General features: G+C 43.5%; 1 protein-coding gene across 6 annotated transcripts; it reads left to right on the top strand.

Moving 5' to 3' along the window:
• Positions 1–374: 374 nt before the first annotated feature.
• On the top strand, positions 375–25,105 carry SENP5 (SUMO specific peptidase 5). 6 transcript variants are annotated; one of them, XR_011048649.1, is made up of 12 exons: positions 375–446; positions 6,688–8,267; positions 11,714–11,819; positions 11,970–12,117; positions 12,753–12,800; positions 14,709–14,786; positions 17,434–17,571; positions 19,257–19,340; positions 20,717–20,767; positions 20,858–20,945; positions 23,730–23,859; positions 24,979–25,105. XR_011048649.1 is itself a non-coding variant. In XM_068406447.1 (12 exons), coding segments are annotated over exons 2-11 (1,701 nt in total). In that variant the 5' UTR covers positions 375–446; positions 6,688–7,309; the 3' UTR covers positions 23,401–23,426; positions 23,730–24,804. The 6 variants fall into 6 exon arrangements, 4 of the variants coding, with proteins under 4 accessions (XP_068262548.1, XP_068262547.1, XP_068262546.1 ...); XR_011048650.1 differs by lacking the exon at positions 24,979–25,105 and adding an exon at positions 24,630–24,804; XM_068406447.1 differs by lacking the exon at positions 24,979–25,105 and adding an exon at positions 23,399–23,426 and having other exon boundaries at positions 23,730–24,804.
• Positions 25,106–27,100: the final 1,995 nt, after the last annotated feature.

The following is a 27,100-nucleotide window of genomic DNA, read 5'->3' on the forward strand; positions in this document are numbered from 1 at the left end:
TTTTTAAATTCCTCATTTCTGCGGCCACTGCTGGTGTGCAGCGGAGGAGGAGGCAGCCGCGGCCTGCAAGGCCCCGCTGGGGCCCTCAGCCGAGGAAACAGCGGGGAGCTGCTGCCGAGTGACACCGGCACCGGGAAAGGCCCGTGCCGCCGTTCTGCACCCCTGGCTCACACACCCGGGGCCGCCTTCCTCGGGCTTCCCGGAACAGACGGGCAGAAGGGGGAAGCGGGAGGGCCGGGCAGAGCAGGCCCTGCCCCGCCGGCCGCCGCCGCGTTCCCGCTGCCCGGGCAGGCGCAAGCGCGCTCCCCGCCGGCCCCTGCCACCGGCCCCGTCGCAGGGCTGACGCGGCGGCGCCGGCGCAGCGCGCTCGGGCCCGGCGTGCGGCGGGGGGCGGAGCGCGGCCCAGTCGGCGGCCGGGATGAGCCGGGCGGCGCCGGCGGGCGGAGGTGAGGCGGGGGGCGGCGGGCCCGCGCGGGCCCTCAACGGCGGTTGGCGGCGGCCCCGGCCTCCATGTGCTCGGCCCCGCGAGTGCGGGGCAGAGCGGCCTGGCCAGCGGCCGCCGGGCCCCCGCTGCCGGGCGGCTCCGGCTGGTCCCGCCGTGCGGGCCGGGAGAGTGGGGGGCAGGGCCCGCCCGGAGCTCCTTGCGGCAGCGCTCAGGCTTCTCTCGCCGGGGTTCGCCCCGTGCCCGGTGGCTGGAGAGCGGCGGGGCCGGGAGTGCGGGCGCCCGGCCACTGTCGCCGCGGAGCCGCGGGTGGGTGAAGGCCGCGGGGCGCCGCTCGCCGCTGTGCTGCCTCCGGGCCCTCTCTGCCTTCCTGCCTGCTCTCCTGCTCGCCCTGTGGGTGCCGGGGGCAGGCGCTGGTTCGTGGTTCCTGGTGTTGTCACAGGGGTTTGACAGGGCTAGCGGGAGTCTGGGGAAAATCCTGGGGCCGTGCGGGGTCGTTCAGTGCCAGTATCTCCCCGGGGGCACGGGTGAGCTCTCCGTAACTACAAGTTTGGGAGGGTTAGGGCGTTGATAGAGCTAGGCAGCTGTAAAAAAGGAATTTTCAGTTGTTGCAATGCATTTATTTTTTTCCGTCATTGAGCTCTCGACCCCACTTCTCTGCCCCCAAGTTGTCTTTTGCTCACAGAGACTCCCAGCCGCTTTGCTGTGTAAGCAGAGCGCTTATCTGCTCCAGTGCTGTTTGCCCTCACCTCCCTGAGTCCTTCCAAACTGGGCTGCACAGGTCAGGCAGGGATGGGGAGCTCTGCAGGAGTGGCTGTTGCAGGTGGGGTGCTGATGGGAGCTCCGCAGGGGTGGCTGTCACAGGTGGGGTGCTGAACTGCAGGGCAGGAACAGCATAGCTGTGTTCCTCAGCTGAGCACCTGGTTTAACTGACGTGCTCTCCCTACAACCATCTCCAAACTAAACTTGTTCTAGCCCAGACTTCCAGCTCAGAAGGGAATGGGATTGTCTTTGGTAATAGCCTCACCTTTATTTATCTACATGTGTGTCGCTAACACAAGTAGAAAAGTCATCTTTTTTCAAAGCTGCAGGAATATGTGTTTAATACTTGTGAAAATATACTGTTTCTTAAGAAAAGCCTTTGCAACCTCGACGGAAATTGCAGTTTCTGTTCCCTTCACGGGGCTTGGACAGCAAAGTTTGATAGACTTTGTTTCAGCTACTTCCTTGCTTCTGCCTTGCAGAGGTATTCAGGAAGGAAGGGACAAAGCTTGAGTGATACTTCATTAAAATCAATCTAAAGCCTGAAGATTAGAAATGATTTATGTCCTTTTGCCTTACTTGTACAAAAGTAACTTTGGGTTCTTTAATCTAGAAATTCTTCTCTTTCATCACTCTGATTTGTGACAGTATTTCTCTTTAAATGCTACTTTATCTACTATACGTATCTCCACTAATCTAGTTTAGCCTAAAGGAGGATGTTTCCATTAGTAAATTGTAATCATCTTGCCAGAAATTAATTTAGCAGGTGTGTAGCCAACCGGGTGAGACTGTGGGTTAGTTTCCAAAAGCACTAGTTGAGAGAAGGGAAGAGACCAACGTGACTGTACGAGTTTAAGCCTTGCAGTGTGGTAAGTGAGGTCATCAGCTGTGTGCCCTGCTGTGTCCTCGTGAGTTGGTAACTTTGGACTTTGGCCATTTCTGTATGGTCTTGTGTTAATACATTATGTTTTGCCAAAGTGCGTTTCCATAGGGCTTGTTTCACCTCTGGGACAAAATGGTTGGTTAACAGTTCACAGAACTGTGCTGGGCAGGTCAGAAAAGAGAGCAAAGAAGAGAGAGTTCCCAGAGCTGTGAGCGTGCGTTACTTCTGCATGTGCTGTTTGAATCATTTCAGACTTCCTGACCTTATCAGCCTAGTTCTGGTCACGCGGTGGTTTGGAGAGAAACACCCTTCCCCAGCTTCCCCTCTCTCTCTCTTTCCAATTTCTGATTCTGGTTGGGGGAGGAAGGGCATCTTCTTGCACAGCACGTCCCGGCTCTCTAACCTCACGCCCTCATTCTCCTTCCTGCCTGTCTTCTGTCCTTGAGAGCCTGCCCCAGATCTCCCCTGGGAGAAGCTAGACTTGCTGGGTGTTGCAAGAACCGCTGGCTCTCCTGGGAGCCGGTGAGGCATGAATTACTCATGCCCACCCAAGGCCATGCTCCCAAGGGTGTTTGCTATGTTTATGTTGCTGATGCTCTTCAAAACAAGCTGCTTTTATATTTTGAATAGTAATATTAAAATCTGGGAAGTCTGGGGAAAAAAAATAACAACCTAAGAGTTAGCATGTGAGCTGTGTTTGAATTACTCACCAGCTTGAGCCTCTTGATCTGCTGGCCACCCGGATGCAGCCCTAGATAGCTTGTGGTGTAAGTATGAAGTAGCTGCGCTGCTATGGGTTTGTTCTGCGCACGCGTGGACTAAAGGTTTCTGTGGTTTGACGCTTCAGGTGTCAGCTAGAAGCCTTTGGTTAGAGTGCTGTCAGCAGCATTGGCTGGGACTGCCTTTCCTGTTTCTGTGCTTTTCAGTTAAAATCTGGACTCTTTAAACCTGCCAAAAATAAATAGGACTGCCAAGGATTAATTAGTGTTTAACTAACAGGCTTAAAATTGTTGAAAGATGTGAATGTGTAGTGTCTTTTCCAGTACTTAATTTCACTGAAGGTGACATAAGCTGCAACCATGTAAGTTGCAAATGGAGAGAACTGCTAATTACTCTAACAAAAATATAAGGTGTATCTGTGCTGAATTTGTTACTCAGTAGAGGATCAAGGGCCTCACATTCCTCCATTCCTCTTGTGTAGGTGTTCAGTGAATTTTAGGCCATCTTTATGTCAAGTTGATGCAAAGTCATGCTTGCTTGTAACTTACCAGAGCTCTTGGGATAAGTCTCTATTCTGAAAACTGAGTGGCTCCCAAATATGTTTTTAAAAGCTTAGAGTACGAAGCAAATTTATAACCAGAATCTACCATCAGTACAGAGCTGTAGCAGTTTGGGGTTGTCTTTGTCCAGTGCAAAAGAGATTGTGCCTTTTAGTATTTAATCATTGGCAGGTGGTATGTCAAACACAGCTGAAGGGGTGAGGACTAGTGACAGCAGATTCTTTCACTGGGGTCTTTGGGAGGGGTAAATCTTGGGCTTTCCCGGGTTTAAGATTTTGCTGCTGTAGCCTTGGCAGCATTGCTGTGCAGTGGAGGTGTGGCTTGTACTGCCCAAATGACTTAATAGTGCAAGTTCCTTGACTTCAGAGGTTTTTCATCTGTGTCAGTGTATGGGGTGAAGATGTGACTTTCTCATCAGGTTCTTAAACTCTGGGTGGTGCTTGCTTTATTTTTGGTCTTATGTTGCTCACTTCAGTTCCTTTTTTAGCTGTGCAACTTGAAGCTGTCCTTTTGCCTTGCTGATTTATGTTGCCAAGTAAAACCAGTAATACTCTTGTAGCACTGATGGAAAACAAGTGCTTCAAGCAGCACCTTTAATGAAATATTTGCGTATGGATTATCTTTTGTCACTCTAAGTAACACTGCTATTAGAAAAGTGAACTGTTTCAGCTCCTAGGACTGGGATTAACTGCTCCTTGGAGGCCTTTGTGTTAAAGGGATCCAGACTCAAAATGGGTTATGTTTGAAAAGGGAGAGGGGAGGGCAGGAAAAGTTTGCTTGGATTAAATAGTTTAGTCGGACTTTTTTCCCATTTTAAGGAGAAACTTTTTTGTACAGAAAAAACTTTCAATGTGGAGAAATTGGTGTGTGCATCACAGACAAACATGACGTATTTTTTAATCCTGTAAGTTATAATGTGAATCATTTTTTAATGATCTAAGTTAAAAATGAAGCCGAACAACAGGTGGGTAGAATAGCTTTCCTAAGATCTTCCTTTGTTGCAGTTTAAGCAGCAGTATTTCATGACGCTAATACACAAATGAGCTGTTTCAATTGCTGTTGCAATTGATTGCATTGAAACTGTGGCACCACTCTTGTCTCTGAATTCAGGTTTGCCTCAGGTTCTTTTTGTTGTCAGGACTTAATCTCTGCTAGAATCTAGTTCGGTGTTTTTCCCACTGTGATCATTAGTTCAGTCTACTGTGGGCAGCTGTAGCTGTTTCAGCTCCTGCGTAATCCCTGGCTGTTCAGACAACCAGCGGCTGCTCAGCCTGCTCCCCCGTCTGAGGCAGCGCCCGTGGAGGGGATGCTTCTTGTTGGACTTTGCTATGAGCGAGCAAGGAGAAAAGCGATGACTGCAGATCGTTCAGGAGTGTTCCTAAAAACTGGCTGGTATATTGCACAATTATTGGGTGAATGCAGGCATTGCTGAGACCTTGAGAAGCAGTGAAACCATTACCTTGACGTGCTGTGCTCTTCCTAGAGTACTCGAGACTTGCCATGTTGGCAGAAGCCCCTTGTGTACGTGGCTCTGTTAAGAACGCTGCGTTTTTGCTGGGTTTATTTGTTTTACGTGGATGGAAGTGTGGCTGGAAGAAGCTGTCCTAGCAAGACTGTGGTTTGGCTGATGTTTACTGAGGCCACTCAAGGAATGTTTTGTAGGCACCGTACACAATAGACAGACACGTAGAGTATGTAGTTTAAAAGCGGGTATAAACTGGATCTGGTGTAGAGAAGTATGTAAGTGCTAGAAAAGCAAGTATGAGAAAGTTGGCATGAGGAGATGTTATGTCTTGATTTTTATGATAACAAAGTTGCATGGTGACTAGTAGAGCATTGCAAAAGAGCTAGAGCCTATCACAGTGCTTACACTGTTAAGATGTACTGTCTTGCACATCTCTGTCAGTGGAGGTAGCTGGGTTCCTTTGTAGGTTGTAAGTAGTGAACTCTGCACTGTTTTCTGTATGGTGGGAATACCTTACCCAAGTACTAAGTGATGTTCTTCATCCTCTCTGCACTGCTACTCCCCTCTCACCCCTCCACAAAGAAAAAAAAAATTTGCCACCTGCTGTTTAAGATGAGTAGAGTGAAAAGTGCAGAGGAGCTTGCTATGTCTGACTTCAAATACCTGTTTTTGCAGGTGCGTAGCATTTGTATTTGCCTTTAAAGTCCGATTGTTAATGTTTTATTTCCATTTAAAGGCTCCTTTATTTTCAGCTAGATGTTGCCTGCCTGTAATGCTTGGGACAGATGTGGCTAAGAGAAAACTTATTATAATAGTCTGTAAGTCAAAGTCAGCTGCTTAGAGGAGTGGGGCAAAATCCATTTCTGAACCCGAGAAAAATACACACTGTTGTAAAATACAGGATGTGATGTACCTGGTGAGTCTGGGACGATTTGCTTGAAACATCCTATGTTGTGTGTGCAGCTGATGCCTTCCCCTTATGTTTCTGGATTCTTCTACCTTTGAATTAATATTTTTAGTTATGTAGTGAAGATGAATAGATATTACTATGCAGGCTTCACACTCTTGTGTAGTCTCAGATATATCTTTATTGCATACTTTGATATGCAGTTTTTTAGTGGGGAAGGGTATTTTTGAGGTGATTAACTAGTGTCCTGCATTGATATTGCTTTGTTAATGCAAAGATAAACACTGATTATAGAAGCTGATGGTGGTGGTGTCATATGGAGTGAGCTGTTACTGTAAATATAGAGGAACCACTTCACAGAGTAAGCTGTGTCATTCTTTATATAGCATCAAAATTTCTGTGGCAGTATGGGGATTGCTGTTCCTTTAAGGGAAAAATTGGTGTGAACGTGTGAAGTGTCTTCAGAGTGCTGCTAACATTCATTGGACAAGAATAAGCATTTGCTTTGTACAATGCTGATGGAGTCGGGTACCTGCACACACTTGTTGACTAACTTGGACTTTAAAGTTGTTTTTTTTTTTTCCAAAAGCCTTTTGAGGCAAGCTAGTTAACCATGCTTGCTCTACAGCATGGGTGTTGAGAGAGATTTAACCTCAGGGTAGAGAGCCAGAAATTACATATAGGGAGCGTGGGCTTGGTGGGGATTACCTGTCTATTGCTTTACCTCAAGGGAAGGTAAATGAGAAGAGCCTGTTTACTCACCGAGACATTGCAACTTTTGCTGCTTTTTCCTGTTGGTGCAAGTGAGAATGTTCCAGGGAACATGAAATTGCATTTGGAGGATGGGTGGAATTTTAGATCAGCATGTTGCCTGAGGAATGTGCCTTAGTGTTTTGCTATTATGTTACAGTCCAGATAACTCTGAATTCGTTTCCCTTATTCTTTCAGCTGTTTTTCAAGATCATAATGCAGCAGAAAAATGAAAAACCATAGAAGCCATTTGCTTTGGAAAAGAAGTCAGTTGCTGGCCCAGTCTAGGAGGTGGACGACTGGATTTGGGGAGCTTGGGAAATACTGCTTCCACAAGCAATTTTTCTTAGCTAAGAAGAGAAGACAGAACGCTCAGCTAATTGTGAGCTTAAATCACAACAAACCGTACAGAAGACTGGGGTGCAGAAGGAAGGCACTTGAACTCCAAAGCAGGTGGGCTCCTGATGTGCCTCTAAATGCAGAAACCTATCAGAAACCTACTATTGAACGATATAGCTTTCCTTACAAAACTACTGAGAGGGAAAAGATCCTGTCCCTATCGCAAAGCTGAAAGCCCATCTGGAGAAGCAGTAAGAAAACTCAACAATGAATCCTTTCAGAGTGGAGATCCCTTGAATGAAGAATTCGAAACTGTCAGTATTCTTAACAGCGTCTCTGGCAGTATCCGTTATGTCTCATGTGGTACGCTGTATGGTGCTGCCTTACCTGTAAAGAAAGGTGGTTTTCTATATAGTGGGGAGGAGAGCAATAATGGTGAGGGCAGCACAGTCCTAGTAGTTTCAAACAACTGCAAAAGGAAATGCTGTTGCCAAGGGAGTGGAATGGAACTTGTGGCCCCTTGACAACTATAAAGAGGTCCAAATTTAACCATCATACTGTAAAAAAGAGATCTTTATTTATGATGCATAAGAAACTTTCTATGGTTAGGTTTCGGTATAGAATTATCAAATCCCCGGAACTTCGAGCAAGTGGAAAAACCTGCAAATTGAGAAAAATCAAGCCAAGGTGGGTGGAGAAAGTTACAAGGGACCATCGAGAGACGCTCCAGCGGGATTTTGAAGGTGGATTGTGTAATTGGCTTTCCTACTGGAAATCTAAAAGTAACCGTCTTTGGAACCGGTACAGCTTATCAGATATGAACAATAATACACCCAAATCTTTAGGTGAGGAGAACGAAATATGTGCATCTGAGATCTGCCATACACGGGATGTGTTACCATGTGCTGCGCCGTGTTCTGAGGAGCCAGAATCAGGAGGGCAGGATGGCAGTGCGGATGCTGTCCCGCCAGAACTGCATGCCAGAGCTTCTCCAAAGGCAGAGACCTTGGACGAGGTGGAGACCAACGGAGCTCTGGCAGAGGATCACTGCTCTGACATTTTGGTCTCTGTGACAGGAAAAGAAATTGCTGCTTCAGGTCAAGATGATGCAGAATCTAATGAGGTTATGGGTGTAGATGGAACAATACTGTTGCAGTCCTCCTTGCAGGATTCTGTTGTCAATGATAATTTTGCAAATGGACCTTTATCCATGGAGCTGGCGCAAAATGAGGACAGCTCTAGCCAAATGGAAGTAGAGGACTCCTTAAACCTGGACATTTTTAGTGCAAAGTTACTAGATCACCCTTACTGTAAAAGTCCTCTTGAGGAGCCTTCACCAGAAAGCACAGGACTGAAATCAGTAACTCGGAAGGGAGGCAAAAGGAACAGTCAGAAAGCTTCCCGGGTGGCTGATGAGCAGTTGGCAACGTGGCTTTGTGGTATACCTTTTACATATCCTAGGGCTTCCAGGAGTTCCTGAAAACTGCTGGATGTATTGTGGAGTTTACATGTTGCGTTAATTCCTTTGTTGAAATGGTTTCTTACTGTGAATTTTAAAGGGTGCTTAGCGTAACACTTAATGAAATGAGGCTGCAAAGAGGAGACCTGCATGAAGGAAGGACAAATCAATCCCTAGCTGACAAGGTGTTTTGAGGGATAGTTGAATGGTGCCTCTGCTGCTCTTGTTTTAGAGAATACAATGTAATTTGATTGGAGTCTTTGTGAAAAATTGTTGATAGACATTTTAAATGTCTTTTATCCTGTGGTTTCAGAAGATGACATGGGGTTAAAACTTCCAATTTTTTAAATGGTTGACAATTATTACTCCTAACTTGATTTTTGAAAATCTTTAGCCTTCTAGTATTTCCTTCCAGTCTTATCCTCTCTTCTCTTGCTCTGTCTTAAACTGAAACTAAATCACTTAGTGAATCTCAGGTTTAATAGCCAAATATTGTTTACTGTCCCTTAGTTTTCTCTACAATTGTTGATGAAGTGGGCTTGGTGAATCTTATTAGACAATATTTTTAAAAAGGCAAGACTAGTCTTAGCAAAGGTTCAGCAAAAAGGCTGTGGGATTTTTTTACTCAGTGCTGAGCATGCAGTATTTGATAGTTCCTCTAAAGAGGAACATGGTAAAAATAGTAGTCAGTGTCTTATTTATGTATATCAGCATACTATACACATCGTAAGGAGCAGTAAGCTAACACATTGTGCCACCTAGTACCATTAATATAATGTTCAAGTTCAGTGGTGTTCTGATAACTGAAGTTTTCCTTTGGAGAAGTTGGCTTCATAGATTCTTATAAACCTGAAGCTGGTCGACTAGCGTTAAAGGGATTGTTTGAAGTTTGACATGCTCAGATTTTTCTGCCTGCCTTTTTCTTCTTCAGTTCTGCAATTGATTCTCTAAAGCAAAACGTGAAGAAGACGACATTGAACCTCAAAAGATGATTTAGCTTTCCCCGTCCATCCGCAAGTTAGTGTGGGCTGTGTTTCTCAATGACTGGCTTTACCTGATCCAGCAAGGACCAGGCGCTATGTGAGAAGTTGAGAGAAACTGTGGTACCGGGGTGAACAAAGCACTTCTGCAATGGAGTTTTAAAGTTTGCCCAGCAGAAAAAGGGATGTAGTCCTTCTGTAATAGTCAAGAACCGAGGTTGTATCAGGGTGGCAAAGTTAAAGTTTTGTGGTCTGATAGGGAGTCATGTTCTTGTTCGTGGGAGGCCTGAATAACTTTAAAAAACCCCACAAAATTAAAAAGACAGCAAAAGCACTAAACTTTCCCACATTTGACAATTTTAAGAGAATTCTTACCAAGCTTCTGCATGAAAGTAGGTGAGACCAGTTTCCATTTTCTTCAGAGTTGAGGGTTCCTCTGAGAGTTGAAGCCAAGTCTACTCTGCATACACATTGATATTGATAGTATAGCACTTCTGAGTTTTCTCGGCTGAAAAGCTGTAAAAAAGAGTTTTAATTTTGGTATAACTACGTACAGGAATTCTTGTCTGTTTAGGAGTGTTCTTCATAATTAACAGCACCCTAAAAGATACTGCTAACCTGGCAAGAGTAGGGTAGAGGCATGAAGGAGATATAAGTGTTGGGGATGCTCTCAGGTTTTGAATTTCTCTGCAGCAGCTGAACTCGGATGTTAATGGGCTGCAATATTTAGTCCGTTCTGATGTGCTATTAGGTATCAAACAGAGCTCCATGGTAAGTCCTGTTTGTGATGGTTGTCTGATCTTGCACCAGGTCTGAACTTTGTATTTTCCTCCTTGAGTTCATTACACCAGCCCAAGTGAGGTCAGAGTGTAGCTAGAGGTCTCTTGGAGCTCTGCTGCTGTTAGTTGTAACTACAAGAACAATTCTTCCTATGTGCGTATGAATAAAAAGGTTTTAAAAATTTTATGTATTAAAAGAGACTAAGGTACGCTTACAAGCCCCATGCATCGTCCATCTAGACTTCTAGCCAGGGTGAGAAATATCCTCCCTGTCACAGTCTACTAAGGCGTAAGGGATAAAAGTTGTTAGGCAAGTGTGTGGCAGGGTTGCGAGGAAGGTTGTCTTCCCATGAAGAACGCTTCCTTGTTGTCTGGGTGAGCTCTTCCATCCTCCCTTCTGTTGCACATCCAGGTGTGCTTCTGGCTCTATCTTCACTGCTTTTCTCATCTCTCTGTGTTTTGTTCTTAGTCTCGCTCCTTTCTTTTTTTATCTCTTCTTACTGCTGTTCTCTGGCACTTCTTTGTGTCAGATGTTTCTCTCATCTTGCTTCTTCCCATCCTGATCTTTGAAAATTTCCAGGAAATACTGTTAAAGCCTGAGTGAGCAGAGAGCTAAACATACACTGCACTGTCCAGTGATACTGTCTGCCATCACACCCAGGCCCGGGAAGAGTCCTGGAGTTTGGATTAGTGCAATTTCCCTGGACTCTGATCTCAGATCCAGCTTTCTGTACACAGAACACGTGTTTTCTGCTGCATTTGAAAATTCATTTTTGGAAAGCTGGACAACTTGGTCTTTTTTTTCTCTTATATGCTAGCAAGTGTTGAAATCCTGTTTTCCATTCTCTTTCATTCTCGAAGTGGTTTTGGATGCTTGGATGGGATTTATGTCTCCACTGTTCCAGTCTTGTGTCTGAGGAAAAAAAAAAAACAAACTGTTTCCTAGTTTTTTTAGTTCCTCCAGCATTCATCTCTTCATTTTTTCCTAGTTAATATCTTTTGTTGGTGGTGTTACAGTTGCCCAGTGCTTCCCCAGGCAATGGCAGGCTGACATGGCTGTCCGTGTCACCTTAAATGCCATCCCTGAGGTACAAGGGTAAATGAGTTAAACTTGCTGAGAGTATGTCTGGTGTCTTTTCTGTTTGCTGTGGTGGCAGCAGAGAAACTGAACAGACTGCAAACACTCTGCCAGCCAGGGCTGCTTACATTTGAGGAGAGTAATTCTGCATACTGTAAGGACAAGATACTGGGTTTTCAGTGAAAATCGTTGGGGAAACTCCTGGCTTTTCATGTAGCAGTAAAATTATTTAAGATGCTAATTGAAATAGACAGGGGGATGGATTCTCCTCGTAGCACTGGTATAATTAGTTTGATGTAGATATAAGTGTATATGGCAAGAATGGGGTCTGATCTTTTCCTGTAAAGCTGAGTGATCAGATTCCTGCTTTTTTTATTTTTGTCCTCTTTCCCCTACCCCTGCTTTTATTTAATGTTGCCAATTTGAGTTTAGTTTTCTTAAATATATACTTGCCATGTGTGGTGCTGTGTGTTGGTTGGGTGCAGAGCGATTGCTGCTCGTACTTGGAAGAAATGACTGCTTATTGGACCAGTGAACTCGGAGGGTTTTTTTACATGTTTGCACTTTCATTTTTCTGGTATATTTAAAGGATTCCTAGATGAAGTTATGAAGAAATATGGCAGTTTAGTTCCACTGTGTGAAAAAGATGTCATGGGAAGATTAAAAGAAGTCTTTAATGAAGATTTCTCCCATAGGTGTGTAGCAGTATCAAATTCTAGACTTTGTAAAGGACAAATTGCTTACATTGCTACTGCACGCTCCATGTCTGACACCCAACAGAACAGAAGTCCATTTGATATGACCTTGACTTGTTTTTTTTTTCTGCCTTTTCAATCCTGTTTTAGAAAACCTTTTATCACCATGGAAATCATGAAGTATCGTGAAAAACATCCAAAAACCTCCACTTGCAATTTCCGGGTCTTCTACAATAAGCACATGCTAGATATGGATGATTTAGCTACACTGGAAGGCCAGAACTGGCTAAATGACCAGGTCAGAGATGCTTGGTGTTTATGTGCTTCCTTACCCCTTTTTAGCCCTTTTATATTAGGAGATCAGTTGTTCACCTTCTGCAGTGTTATAGGTGGACTATCCTTACTTTACACTTGAGAAGTAAAAGAAGTGGTAAGCAACTTCTACAGTGGCAGGTGCAATAACAGTGGTTACAAGTGTGGAAAGCGGGAGGTGTCACAACTAAACTTTCATTTTAAAGAAAGGATGTTGCACTATTTTGGGAAAACAGTGGCTACCAGTACAGGTTTTAGCATCTCCCCCCATCCCCGAGCTTGATCAGATTACAAGAACAGCAGAGTGAAGCAGCACACTGTGGCCTGCAGCCAAAAACCCAAGAACGCTGCAGTGCCCAGGGCACGCACCAGTAGACTTAAATTGAATTAAACTGCATTTCAAATTGAGGCAGACTTCAAGCAGCCAGTTAGTCTCTCTCTGGGCCAACCATTATTAGTTCCAGAGTGCTTGTCCTTCAGACTACAGCAAAATGTTACTATAATTGCTCACCTCCTTATTGCTGGTTTAAGTGTGAAGGGTCCTATGTTTTATGGGAACTTGTGAATTTGGGGTTTACAAAATTGTTCTGTACATATTCAAATATTTACTAACTCTTACAGATAATTAACATGTATGGTGAACTCATAATGGATGCAGTCCCTGAAAAGGTGAGGGTTTTTGTTATTATGCAAATGTACCTAATGAGAGATTGAGAGGGAAGGGTGAAACATTGACTGTTTCAGATACAGAATCGAGATTTAGCTCAATGATGTTCTGAGTGGTTCCATTGTAATTTGTTGCTATCTGCTACTCAATTTTTTTTCCTTTCCTGTGCTAAAATACAGTTTTTAGCACTGGTGTCTTGTTTCAGGAACTTGTTGGATTAGTTCTGCAGGTGGTCTCCGTGGTAGCCTGATGTTACCCATGACCTGTGAAAGACGGGTGCCCTGTTTTCACCCATCCCACTCTCCTTTCTCCCTTAGAGGTTTTTGTCTCCAGCTTATCTGCTTCTGAAGTGCTTTATCCATGCCCTTGCTCACCAGTCTGGTGTTTCAGCTGAAATTTCTGATGAAGATGGATTTCTGCTGAGATGACAAACCATGAATGGTAGCATCTGAACCATGCACATGTGCTGCTTGCACTCACCCACCCGCCCACCTCGCAGCTGTGGGGGCCGTAACAGCTCAAACTGTGTCAGCTGCCTGCCTGGTGAATGTGAATTGATGCAGAGCTGCTTGGTTCCTCAGCAGTATTGACTCTGCAGGACTCTCTTTGGTTTGTGCATCCTCCACAGAATGCTTACTGCTTTCCAACTGCAGTGTCTAACTGTTGGCAGCAGTTGAAAAAAAGAAAGGAAAAAAATAATCAAGAAAACACCCCCCCCTTCTGTGACTAAATTTGCAGCAGTGGCAATTATAAAAAGCCATCTGTTTACTAGTAGAGCTGAACAATTTTCAGGTGAGACCACAAAGGAAGAACCGAACAAAGCCATTTTTAGATGAGCTCTGCAGAATGTAACTCTTAAAATCCTCAAGCTCAGAAGAGCGAGCGTTGTTGCTTTGATTGGTGGTAATGGTGATTCTTCATTAGTATTCTCTGTACTTCCTGAGTGTGTGCTAGGGTTGGGGGATTGGAGATTGTATCTGTTTGCTTGTGTCTGCTTTTTCTTCATAGTGCATAATTGAAATCCTCCTGGGAGATTTTGTGCTGGTACCTCAGAGGGTGGTTTTGAAGTCTGTTGGCATAGCTGATGGGTGTTAGACTGTGTTTTCAGATGCTGAATTTTCTAACTTTTTTCCCAAGTAATAACTCAAGCCTTCTACCACCTCTACACTACCAGAATTATTAAAAACAGATGTTGCAGATTTCCATTAGTATTAATCTGTTCCTGTAATTGCAAGAAGCTAAGCATAGGGAATAATAGCGTTAACCTGGAGCTAAATAATTTTTTTTAACATCAGCCTACATTTTTTGCCATAAATGTAGGTTTTTAGTTACAAAATGGATGTGGTATAACTTAAAAATGCTTTTAAATAGCAGAATATTGGTTTTGTCTGGAGCTGGACAAAGTAGTTGAATACAAACGACCGTGTTGTTGGATTAAATCTTATAACTGTTCTTATAAATTTTTTTTTGAGCCTCAGAGCTTCCAGCAACTAAACCCAGAAATTACTCCCTTTTCTGCCACCTCCACTTTGCCAGTCCAGTGTCTTCTTCCTTAATCCCTGTAAAGAAAAACAAAAACTGTGACTCCTTACCCTACTGTTTTTCTCCCAGGTCGGTCCCCAACAAAAAGTTAAACGTGATATTCCTGGAGATACAAAAGTGTAAATATAAACGCTGCAGTGGCTCACAGAATCTATTATAGGGAAATAAGGCTTGCTTTATTTGCTTGCTGAAGAACAGCAATATTTTAGGCTTGGCAAAGCCTCTGTTTGGCCGTACTGGGGTTCTGTTTGTAAACCTGCATTAAATATTGCCTGATGACAAGTTGTTTTGTATAAATTATCCTGGGGGAAGGGGAATGACTGTGCATGAAGATTTCTGTGCTTATTCCTCCTCTCTCTCTTTTTTAGGTTCATTTCTTTAACAGCTTTTTTCATAGACAGCTCGTAACCAAAGGATATAATGGGGTAAAACGATGGACTAAAAAGGTATCCTTTAACTCCATGTCATCAGTGCTCTGGTTCTTTTGGGCTGGGTTGAATCACTAACTTGAAACTGGGTTACCATGTGTTATCTGCAAAGGATGGGTTTGCAAAGGACCTGTATGGAGTGGGGAGTGGTTAATAAAAATAGTAGGGTGGCACTATTCAGATTAGTGTGGTTATGTTGTGAAAATGTCCTTTGAATGGCTTAGTCTTCAGTGGTAGGTTATCCTTTCGTTCATGCAAGCTGTTAATTTAGCTGCAAGAAATGTCTCTTACTGCTCCTGACAGTGCCAGGTATGCTAATCTACAGGAGAGCTGACTTAATTCTGCTTTTTCCTTTTATCTTGGACTGGGATTATGTGATAACATCAAATTGTTACTCCTGAGTAACACATACAGGTACTAGAAAGCAGAAATTAGAGACCCATAGTTAATAAGAAAAACTGTTGTTCGCATGACAAGAAACCATACCAGGTCATGGGTTCTGATATTTTCTGAGGTAGCTAATACAAAGAGCAGTGCTCTCTTTTTTTTCTGTGAACATTTGTCCTTTCTAATATGGAAGATGAGGCAAGAATAATCAAGGACCATGTATGAATGTATGATCTTTCTGCAGAAGCACTTAAATAGCACACATCTGTGAAATGCTAGAGATGAACTCATTATCCAAATATAAATTCTATTCATATAATTTATTAAAATCTCTTTAAAGAGAGACTGAATATTAGTGCTTAATATTCCCAGGGGTTTTTTTTTTAATGTTCTTTTTCTTCAGCAACCCAAGTTTTGCAAAAACCCCAAAAGTGAAGGTAGATCCTGAAAGCAGAACCTGTATTCCGGTTGCTGCTGCTGAGGGACCAGATAAGAGCAGGACAGTTGTTTAGACATTTACACTTAAATTCCTGAAGAATCTCTAAAGCAAGGATGAGAACTAAGTTTCTATTGGAAGGATTCAGTAGGCTGCTTCGTCCTGCAATGTGCAATTAAGGGGAACTTGTTTCTGCTTTTTAAATACACCAGAGTATTGTACCAGGTTTTATAAATGTACTCTCCTGGGATACAGGAGGCCAAAGCTGAGAAGGACATGCTCTTCTGCATCTAGCTGCAGTGATTTCAAAGCTCCTGTTTGTGTCTGTCACTTCTGGCCACCGATCAGGTTGACATTCCTGCTCTGATCTGCTGTCACGTCAGTTGGCTAACTCTGCACTGTCTTGGTGAAGCACATCTAGATTGCCATCATTCGTTCTGTACATCAGGTCTTTAAACTAAAGACCCTTCCAGCTTTTGGCTGCCTCATTCCACTCTTCTGCTACAGGTTTGCACGCCTGAAGCAATCCCACAACTAGGGTCACATGAGAACCCTTGAGTTTAGCATGATTCTGCTGTTGCTGGACATCACAGAAGGTGTAGTTCATTTATCTTATTCCACTTTTCCTTCGTGGGCTCAGCTTGCTGCTGGCTGACATCTCTTTGCTTCTCTGCAAGAGTGATGGATCGTTGTGTAGTGAGTGTGCTGTAATCTGGTCAGGAAGCAGTTCGTGCAGGTGGGAGCAGGGGTTGTCGATGCTTGTGACAATCAAAGTACTGTTGTGAGCAAGGCTCGGCTGATAACTGCTGTGAATGCTCAGGCTGTTTTGTGCCTTCAGCTTCCCCCTGTTACTCAAAAAAATACACTTTTCTTTCCTACAAACGACCTGCCTTTACCAGCAGTGCAGCAATTATGTGCTGTTCAAATTGCACAGTGCTTAAAAAAAAAAGTGGCATAGAAATCTTCCCACAGGATGAGTTCATTTAGTTCAGTATTCTATTTTTGCTTATTTTCTGGACTGTGCCACCAAAAACCCAGCAATTAGACAACCATTTCAAGAGAAGCTGGGAGAAGGAAGATCATGAAAGGCCCTGGCTTGACTAGCTTCCAAAAGCATAAGGGCTCATCTGCCACACAGACACTGGGGTGTTGTATCTGATCTACTTGTTCTGTACTTCAAGACCTTCTCCCTTATTTGCTTGCCTGTGACCACAGTACATCTGCTACAAAGTTAAGTTCAAGAAAGGATGAATCTGCTCTGTCTTCATCCCCTCCCTTCCTCTGATCACCAAAGCATCCTGCAGTCCTTCTCTGCCTTCCTCTGGCAAGTCGCAGAGCCTGTGTTATGGCAGAGGGAGTCAAACTGCACCAACTTGCTGGTTTTCTGGGGTGTTTGTAGTCACAACTGCTTCATCTGTCACGTGTCCCCATGATGTGGCTCTGATAGAAATCAGTGGTGTTCATACTGCAGGAGTGTCGCTACTGAAGATACGTAGCTAACCCACATTGAAGCTTGACTGTATTACCTTCATTACTTGAGAAATCCCACTTCGATGCAGATGTTAAAGTGTAACGTGAGCAGACTTTTGCCACAAATACAGTGGTGACTAACTCTGGTGCTGTACAGTGCTCCTTAGCCACTTTCTGGGCTGTAACTATATTTTTGTGCCTGCTAATAAATTGTGTATGAGCTGAACGTGAGGAATGTATTGGAAGAGGGGAGGGTGAAAAAGACGACTTCAGTTAGGGGGTGGTGGAGAGGAGGTTTAGATACGATTTATCTATTGCTTTGCAGTGTTGTGCCTGTGGAATTTCTCTAATGTATATTCTTCTTCTTGCCAGGTGGACTTGTTCAAAAAGACTCTCTTGTTAATTCCCATTCACCTGGAAGTCCACTGGTCCCTCATTACTGTGAACATCCCCAATCGAATTATTTCCTTTTATGATTCCCAAGGCATTCATTTTAAGTTTTGTGTAGAGGTAAGAGTGACAGCTGTATCTGCAAAGTTTGAACTGTTTTCTTAAACAAACAGTCCCCTCTTTTTCTGTTCAGCCTTAAACTTTAAATGCAATGTGTCTGTTGTTGACCTGCCATGTATGAAATGAGAATCAGCTTGTCCTGCTGAGGAGTCTGAAGCACAGATCTCGAGGGTCACACCAGAGCTGGGAGTTGAGGTCAGATTGCCTATTGCCTAATTAGCCTGACCATGTAATTGGCACACCTTTTGTGGCTCTGCCTTGTCACTCCCACAAAAAGTAGGGGCTCAAAGCCAAGTGCCGTAGGGAAGCAGACTAGCCAGAAGGAGAGCAAAGGCAGCTCCTTCAGCTGCTAAGGGACTTGTGTTTAGGAAATGATAAATTGTGGCGCTTTCTGGGGGAGGTTGCCTGGGTGAGAGAACAGGACTGAAGATGCTGTAGTGCTGCCCGGTGGGGTTTGCATGTTACTGTGCTATTAACAGCGTCTTGCCTTTTTCCTCTGTCTGCATTGATATGGGGTGTGTACCTCTGATTATAACTAGGCAACCTTTCGAAGCTGCAACCTGAACACTGGAGTTAAATTATCAGTCTTCCTGGTAAAGAGCAGCCTGGAAATTTTTGCTGGGACTAGCAAATTGTAATGACCCTCTTAAAAAGCTAATTTTGGCCACTTAATTGTTTGTTTGGTGCAGCAGCCCTCTACTTTTAACTGTGTGTAGTTGTTGGCTTACAGAAGAGTAGTAATTATTGTACACAGGAGAGTTCCCAGCTAGGACTTCTGAATGAAGATCCTAGTTTCCTGCTGGCATTTGCTGAGGATGAAGCTAGTGTTTGTTCTGGGAGCAAGAGACCTCATGCTCTGCAGCTTTTGCACTTGCGGCATGAACCAGGGATCCCTCTCAGCAGCCCTGCACTCTCTCCTGTGGTCTTACAACGTTGCCTCTCCCGTTTGGCAAGGCATTTGCACTTAAATGTCTCACAAACATGAGACACTTTTATTCCTACCCTTTCTAGGGGAAGGGGGGGCCAATACCCAAAACTCCACCGTGATCCACACACTAAGGTGATTGTTAGTGTTCTGGAGTGTGTTTAAATTGTGCTATAAACCACCAGCCTGTTTACAGAGAAGTAGAAGGATTTGCTTAACCCAAGACCATAGGCTCATTTATCTTGCTTCCTTCTCTTCGCTTGTGTCAGACTATTTTTTCCTGTATGTCACTAAAACTCTCCCTGGAGCTTTGTTGATTAGCTGCAGAACTCAAAGTGTTCTCTGTTGAGATTCAGGCAGGAAAACGCTATCGTATTGAATGTAAGGACCTTGGTGTCAGCCAAGTAAGCCAGGAGAGAACACATGCCAGACTGCACTGTGTGTCTCTGCATGCCTGAGAGCACTCTGACTCTGTGCCTGAGTGCCACAGCTAGTCTAGTATTAAGAATACCAGAGTACAGTGGGGCTGAGGGCTATTAAAGCTCCCCTTGATAAACCAAAATGAGCCTTGATGGTAGAAGGCACAGTACCTACCAGAGTTCGTAATTTTACCTCTAGATCTGAGCTCAGCTCCTAATGCTTAATGCTCACCTGAAATTTGTCCTCATTGGCAAAAGGATGCTAGCAAAGATGTCAGTGTCTCTCTCCTGTTCTTTACCTGGTGAATAATATTGTTGCTTTATTTTCCTTTTTTTTAAAGAACATTCGAAAGTATTTGCTGACTGAAGCAAAAGAGAAGAATCACCCCGAGTTTCTTCAGGGTTGGCAGACTGCTGTGACAAAGGTAAACAGCAGCACTTCGAGCCCTGGAGTCTGACTTTCTGGGAGGCTTCAGGAGGCTGCTTCTAAACCCATGTATTTGTATAAGTAGTAAATTGTTTTATGCTGACCACGAGAAGGCTGGTAGGAGCGGTTACACATAGGAGTTACAGCTCTGTCACTTTTTCAGCACCCAGCAGGTGCTTAACACTTTCTGCAAGTGAGTTGGTGATCCGAGTCTAATCTCAGGACGATGAAATATCCATGCAGCAAAACCTGTAGCTGGTGCCCACATTGGCACAAGGTCAAGGACTGAATGAGCTGGAGACTCAGCTTCCTGACTTCTCCCGAAAGGACTGTTCTGAACTATGCCAAAGGGATGGGGTTTGGTGAGGGAGGGAACAGGCTGATGCTGCTATTCCTATATTTTATATTTGCTATGGATAGAGGGCTTTGGTCTCCAGGGCTGTTTGTGGCACATTGCCTTTGATCACAAGTAAACAAAGTCTGTCAATAATAAAAGGGAATAACTTGTGTGTAGTGTAAATGAGGGAGATGTGATTTGCGTAGCCATCCCATAATGGCTCCGAAGATATAAAACAGGTCATTGCACACTAGACACAATCCCAACAGCTCCCTCCTTGCACAGGATTATTTTTAGATGCTGATACACTGATGAAATTATTCCTCTCTGCACTCGTGCACATGCTGTGCAATCAGAGTTTGTCCTCCTGCATTCAGTGAGGCAGAAGATCTGGGAGTTGAGGAACAATAATTACTTTTCCTCTTCAAATGCCAGAGACACAGCAGCACTAGTGAGTGGGACTTTTTAGCTCTGTGTATCAAAATTGAGCATGTTTGAAGAAATAACAAAGTTTGAAAGGTATCATTTGAGACTGCCTCGCTCAGTCCTGTCACCTGACAATGCACCACCCTTTGTGTTCTTTGATGTGGTTGGGGGAGGAAAGCCCCTGCCGGTGACATGGATGCTGAGAGTAATCTTCCTCTAGGCCTGTGTGACTTTGCTGATATAGTTTGGTCCTGTGTAAAGCAGATAATGCTGTACAAACATTTATTTAAACTAATTGAGAAGCTGTTCTTTGTAGGTCACTAAAAGAAAATAAACTTGAAAGAAAGATTTGTAATTTGTTTTCTGTCCTACACTATATATTTTTCTAAGTGTTAAGTATTATTCTAACAAGGTGTTGAGTGTCACCTTGCAAAAGTTGGGATCAGAATAAGTAATTACAACTCCAGTTTCTAGTGCTGCAGAACAACTAGCTCTGAGAATGAGATACCTGAGCATTATGCCGAATCTCCTTTTGGACTTTAAGCAGGACTTAGAGAATAAAAGGATAAGTAAAGATCTAACATGTCTCGTCTTCTTTTTTTTCCTTTTAGTGCATTCCACAACAGAAAAATGACAGTGACTGTGGGGTTTTTGTGCTCCAGGTAAGAGTACTGCTTTTTGAAAATGAGTGGCCTGTATTGTTCATATAGTAAAAGTCCTTTTTTTCAATCAAGCCTTTTCCTTTTCCTCAGTACTGCAAGTGCCTCGCCTTAGACCAGCCTTTTCAGTTCTCCCAGGAAGATATGCCCCGAGTGAGAAAAAGGATTTACAAGGAGCTGTGTGAGTGCCAGCTAATAGACTAATAAAATGCAGCCAACCTAATTTCTCTGGCAATTCTGACAAGTTGCAGCTGGTGTTTGTGTACTTGAATTTCTGAAAACTTCCGTGAATTTTGAGCGATTCTCAGCTGAGTGGTGTGGCCACTGTTGTTACCTCAATTTTTTGACAACCTCTTTAACTGGCAGAACATAACAGAGCTGCCGTAAAATATTCCTAATGTCAGTTTGGTTCTCTTATGTTCTTTCCTGTATTTAATATTTATTATCTCAGCATGCATATAGGCAAAGCATGCAACTAAAACCATAAAACTGTAGATTTGGTGCACCTTTGAGATGTAGCTAGAAATGACAAATACAGCTGAATTTGGAAACATGAAGATGCATGGTATGTTTTCTGATGCAATAATGCTTTGAATGTATCAAAAAAAAAAATCAATGCCATAAAAAGAACAGCTAGCACCTATTTCGTAGTTCCATTGTCCCTGTTGTGGCTGTATAATACTGAATTACCACTTTTTAGGGTGGCTAAACTCCTCTACAGATTTAATTTGTGGATACCCCTTTTTTAAATAGTTCAAGTTGCTAATAAAGTTTGTTCTGTTAGCATTTATCCAGCTGTCGTTATCAGCCTGTCCCTATAGATAAAAAGCAGCCTTTGCACAAATAAAGCTTCAGCACCCATCTGTATAATAAAAAGTACAAAGGTGTTCAGTCAGTCAGATTGATGGTATGTTCCAATATGCTGCAGAAGTCTTCATGATGTGTGTATTAAAGAGAACTGTAAAGCTGGCCCTGAAGAGTCACAGCTTAGATACTAAGATAAGCTCCTTGGCTGTAACTGTTTAAATCTCAGATGGTTTTAAGTAATTTTTCAGTTCCACAGTATGCAGTGAAATGTACCATTTCAGCATCTCTCCCTTCAGCTCTGTCTTCAAATGAATTCCCTTCAAGCTTGTCGTGTTTAACCTCCCATTGGCTTTTGCCTTTGTTCAAATATAAATTAATTCATCTCTGCTGCATCTGCTGTTTGATTGTCTCAAACATCCCTAGTTTTGTTTGCATTCAGGAGCACCAATGGGTCTGGTTGGGAATAGTACCACTTGTGGGTGGGTGCTGTACAAACACAACAAGATTATGTCGTTCTGCTCCCGAGGCCGGGAGGCTGTGAGTCCAGCACTGAACTTTGCTGTGTTGTTGCACTGAGTAGAGATAAGTGAGAGCAGTCTTGAGACTTTGGTTTTTTTTTTGCTGTGATCTGTAAACTATGGTGTGCTCCTTGGTGAAGAGAGCTAGTTTTGATTGAAGAAACTGTTGTATGGGGCTGCTACACCAGCAAATGTCTTCGCTGTGTTTTTCTGCCAAATAAAGGTGTGAGCCCAGAGGAAAACTTTTTTCAATGCTAAACATCATCTGTTGCACAGCTTCACTTTGTGTCTGCCCATAGCCCTGACTTCTGATGGAGGAAAACCACTTTGAGTTCCTTGTCTTGCAAATTAATTCAGCCTTGAGCTAAACCAGGTGCAAATCCCTCCTAGATTAAGGGATGGAGCAGGGAGAAGTGAGGGAGCACCAAGCACAGTCAGGCCAGGCGATGGAAGCTTGTGCATGCTGTGTTTGTGCTAGAGAAGGAGGTCCTGCAGTATCCTTGTGTGTTACCGCTTCCACTTGTTGGCAGCTGGCAAGGACTGGCTTAATTTAGCAAGATAAGAAAGGCCTTAAGCACTTGGTTAGAGAATTTAAACAATGAACTTACTGAATCAAAGAACCTTAAGACCCAGACTGGCTAAACGTACATTTCCCCATCGTATGGTGCAGATCACCCCACAGCACATGGTTTCTTTGTGTTTCCCTGAAGTATTACTGATACAGCAGCACCTTCTGGGGGCGAGTGACTGTGAGCAGTGGAGGGTGACTTCCAAGAAAATTGAAACTTGGGATGTAGTTTCTCATGTGCTAGGGTAGAACATGTAAGCCAGTGCTGCCATTCTCGTCTTCTCTCTGCACTGCTATCACATGAATCGTCCAAATGCTTATGCTGCCATGTGCTGGGACCAGCTGAACTGATCCAGGCTAAAACTAACGCAGCCAAAAGGCTGCTCTTAACCCAGAGGACAGAGGAGTTCTCACCTCAGTGTAACTAGTCACTGAATGCCTATACCAGCATGAACGAAGAGGGAGAATCGGGTGGCCAGGAGGAGATGTGAAAGCAGTGCCAGCTTTGGATGCATGCAAGTGAAGCTATATCCTCAAGCAAGACTCCCTGCAGAAAGGGGGTGATATACAGAAAGGGAACTGCATAGGCAAGTTGCCTTTATTTTCAGAACTTGAGGTGTTTGGTAAGGAAGCTTGACAGATGTGCTGTGACAGTGTACCAGCCGGGGAGACTCAATGCCTCCAAGGAAGACCCTTATTTTTTGTGGAAGTTGCCTCGTTGATGGATATTTTTCATTGCAGAGGAACGTGTTGGAGCACTGGACCACAGGTAGTCCTTTTCTGAAACGTGGTGCCTACTACTGGCTGGTAGGAACCCATCTTCCTCTGTGTGAAAGGTTGGGCGGAGTCTTTAATCGCGATCCCTTTATCAGTGGCATCAGCGAAAGGACAGTATTTCTGTGAACGTTGTGTTTAACGGGAACATGAATGCTTTGAAGGAAGCGCATATGTGTACCAGATCGTTTGAGGGGAGGAGGGCTTGCATCTGAATCTGCTGCCTTGTGAATTGGGGAACAGGGTGGGGAAAGATGCATGTTGGAAAGTACTTCTTATGTTCTTTCTTGTCATCTAGAGGTTTGCCGACAAGTGTTCCAGTTGCTTATGGGGCAGTACAGAGGAGTTGCACTTGAGTCTCCAGCTGTGAACACACCAGTGAGAGGCCTCTGAAAAAAAAAGGAGGGGAAATTGAAAACAGAGTTAATGTAAGCAAAGTATGTTGGTGCAGGGTTGAAATTAATCACAGGCAGTCAGAATCTCAGACTCTGTAATGGTGTATCCTGTGAAACTGGACTAATTAACTCCTCCTTGAGAATGTCTTTGATGCCTTAAAGGAGATGGGCTCCATAATCTGTAGTCATTTTACCAGTTCTTAAAACATTCAGAACTATGTAGAGTGTTTTTATTATGAGAGGCACATTTGTGTGGATGTAGTTATGGCTGTTAGCAATTCCATTAATGTGATCCTCAGAATTCCATAAATCACTCTGAACTGGTTTGGCTGATGCTTAAATTTCACTCGTTCCAAAGAGATTGTCTGGCTGTGCTGATTCATACAAATAGTCCCAGAACTGGTGAAGCCTCCATCTCATGCATGACAAAGCTACCTGTGTTGTAATAAACCTTAAGCACAATTGGAAATAAATTATTAGTTTCCATTTTGTTTGCTTTAATCTATGGTTTAAAATAACTGTGCAGCTGATATAAATCAAAAAAAATGCGAAATGTGGCCTTGATTCTGCAAGGTAAGTAGAGAAATGCCTATTGCTGAGCTGTTAGATACTTGCAGAATGGAGGCTGGACCTTTGTGCTGTGTAATGTGCTGTTGCTCTGTTCTTACCTGGCCCTCTTGAGTGTGAAGGTGATATTTTGAATGTTTTGCTTGCACTGATAACCGAGCCAGGCAGGCTTGCAAAGAGTTGCTGGCTTGTGTTTAATCTCTAGCATAATGCTGAACCTTTCTTTACTTTCTCAGAGTTTTGATTGGCATTATCTGCTGTAGCATTTAGTCAAGTTGATGTGAAAATTTAAACCTTGGGAAGTGACGTAGACTTAACTCAACGGAGCAACAACTGTGTGTTGTGGGTGTGTTCTTGCATCAAATGAAGCCCATGTTCCTGTGAAGTAATAAAATTGAGTTTTACCATAAACCCTATTTTCTTTCAGCAGTTTGGTTTCATTTTAATTTTAAAAGCAACTGATGTGATGGTTGAGGGAACGTTTGTAGCAGCTTGTTTTGGGATCTGTGTTATTAGGAGAATCCTCTCCAGTTGATTAGTTCAATAACTCTGCACCGCACGCTAATGATGCTCTCTGTTCCGTAGCACTGCAGTGATATAACTTACTGTGGTTTGAGCTGTGACAACGTACAAGATTGGAGATGTCATATATTGCATAAATAAGGGTGGAAATCTTGCGTTAGACACTTCCTACTAAGGTGGCATTTAAAAAACAAGTATCTGTCGACAGAACAGGTAGGACTTAAATTGCTTTTCTAGATCTAAATTAATGCCCTTCTTGTATTGCTTGTTGAAGTAGCTATGTAACTATAGAGTTAAATCCTGTCTTTGAATTTTACAAAGCTATACAGCTTGTGAATTTGTGATAATGGGGGGAATGAAGGCTTAGCGAATGTCTCTTTTTAAGCTATTAATAACGAGACTGGCAACATCATTGTCTTTATTACATTCATAATTTAAAAATCCTATCATGGAGGAGGAAACATGGATGCTTGTTAAATATATTCTTCAGTGGAAAGTGCTAAGAAATCAGTTCGTTAAAGTACAGGATCATAAGAGACACTAGAGCCTTGCCAGGAACAATAATTACTATTTATATGTAATAGGCATTGGGAGGGAAGGAGATGAGTCTGGTTTGCTTGTGCCTGAGCTTAATGGATTTTATGAGTAACCAACTAGAAGGATTTGGGGATTGAATTTCATTTTCAGAGCATGTAATATTACAAACTGTAGAGCTAAAAACCGTTGCAAACTGAGTGAAATATCTTGAGAAATCAACTGGTTTGTTGTCTCTCAACACAGGTAAGCAGAACATGTGCAAAGCAGCTCCCACCTGAAATTCTGATGAGTTCTTAATTCTTGTGTTTGATTTCAGCTTTGCTGGTAACTCATCTCCCCTAACGTGGCACTTTCTTGAGGTTGGAGACCTTACCTAATGCTTAGGTTACCTGGGGCTCTTTGTGGGCAACTTTGGGAAGTGGCCGAGAGGAGAAGGGATCCGTTGGGGAATCTATTTGCACCGCCGTGTGATAAATGTGTCATGGGAGGAAGGGCAGGGGAGAAACGGAGCTTTCAATAAGATGTATTTAACTGGATAATGTGGGTCAGGTTTATATGTTTATGGTACATGAGCTTGATACAGACAAGGAGCTGTCTTGTTTATGGAAACCTTTGGGATGAGTGGGAGAGAAATGTGGGGAAGAGATGCCTTCTGCAGGGACGATTGCTCTGCTGTGCCCACAGGGACGCTATGTCTTGCTTCAAGCCCGTGCATTCTAGGTCAACTTAATGCAGGCAGCAACTGCAGCAAAGGAAGAAACTCCCTCCTCAGCGTTCAGCTGAACATCACGTTTGTTTAGGACAATCGTGGCTTGACAATTTATCCTCAGCATCTCTGACATCTCCGGTCTATTGAAAAGCAGACAAGCGTGCTTCTGCTCCACTGCCAACACCGGGGCTGCCCAAAGGCTCTTACAGATTAAGTCGATTCCAGCTCACCTTTCAGTTCCTGGCTTCTTTGGGCTTTCAGGGTTGGGTTTTTTGTTTTTAAAGAAATCTGAGGTACAGAGAAGTTTTAAAGTCTACCTTCAATAAGTATATTCCCCTCTTACTCAGGAAACTTGTCTTGGAGATCTGCTTTCAGTTTTGCATAATGAAATGCTGCTGTTTCTTACGCAATTAGTATGAGGAGGCAATCTTTAAATGCTACTATTAATGGGCAGAGAAGAGACTTCAGGGCTGAGTTTGTGGCAGAGTTTTGGGTTTTGTCCTCTGGCGGATCACACTTCAGATGAATGTTTTTTTCCTTTAGAATATAAACGTAGCTAAAAGATGCCGAAAAACTTTAGACTAATGAAACTCAATGCCTTAAATTTATGGCCATTTAGCATTCTTGTAGACACTTGATTGTCCCCAGACAGGGTGCCCGGTGTTTAGAAGGGAGTGGGATGTACTTTCAGACAATCAGTGCTGTTTGGAAAACAGGGAGCACACAGATTCCGTTCCCAAAATTGCTCTTTGGTCATTTTACCAGAACATACATTAGAAACTAAGCATTTAGGTCCTGGTGAAGTTCTTGGCAGGGCTGTAGCTCGTGTCTGTGGGGGTACCCTTGGATGCAGGGTGAGTCAGATGGCTCTTCCCGGGGCGTTTTTTGGCCACCAGATGTCACGCAAGGACCACCAGAACAGCGCGTGCTGCTGCGTGC

This window comes from Nyctibius grandis, chromosome 8 (assembly GCF_013368605.1).
Source record: "Nyctibius grandis isolate bNycGra1 chromosome 8, bNycGra1.pri, whole genome shotgun sequence".
NCBI lineage: Eukaryota > Metazoa > Chordata > Aves > Nyctibiiformes > Nyctibiidae > Nyctibius > Nyctibius grandis.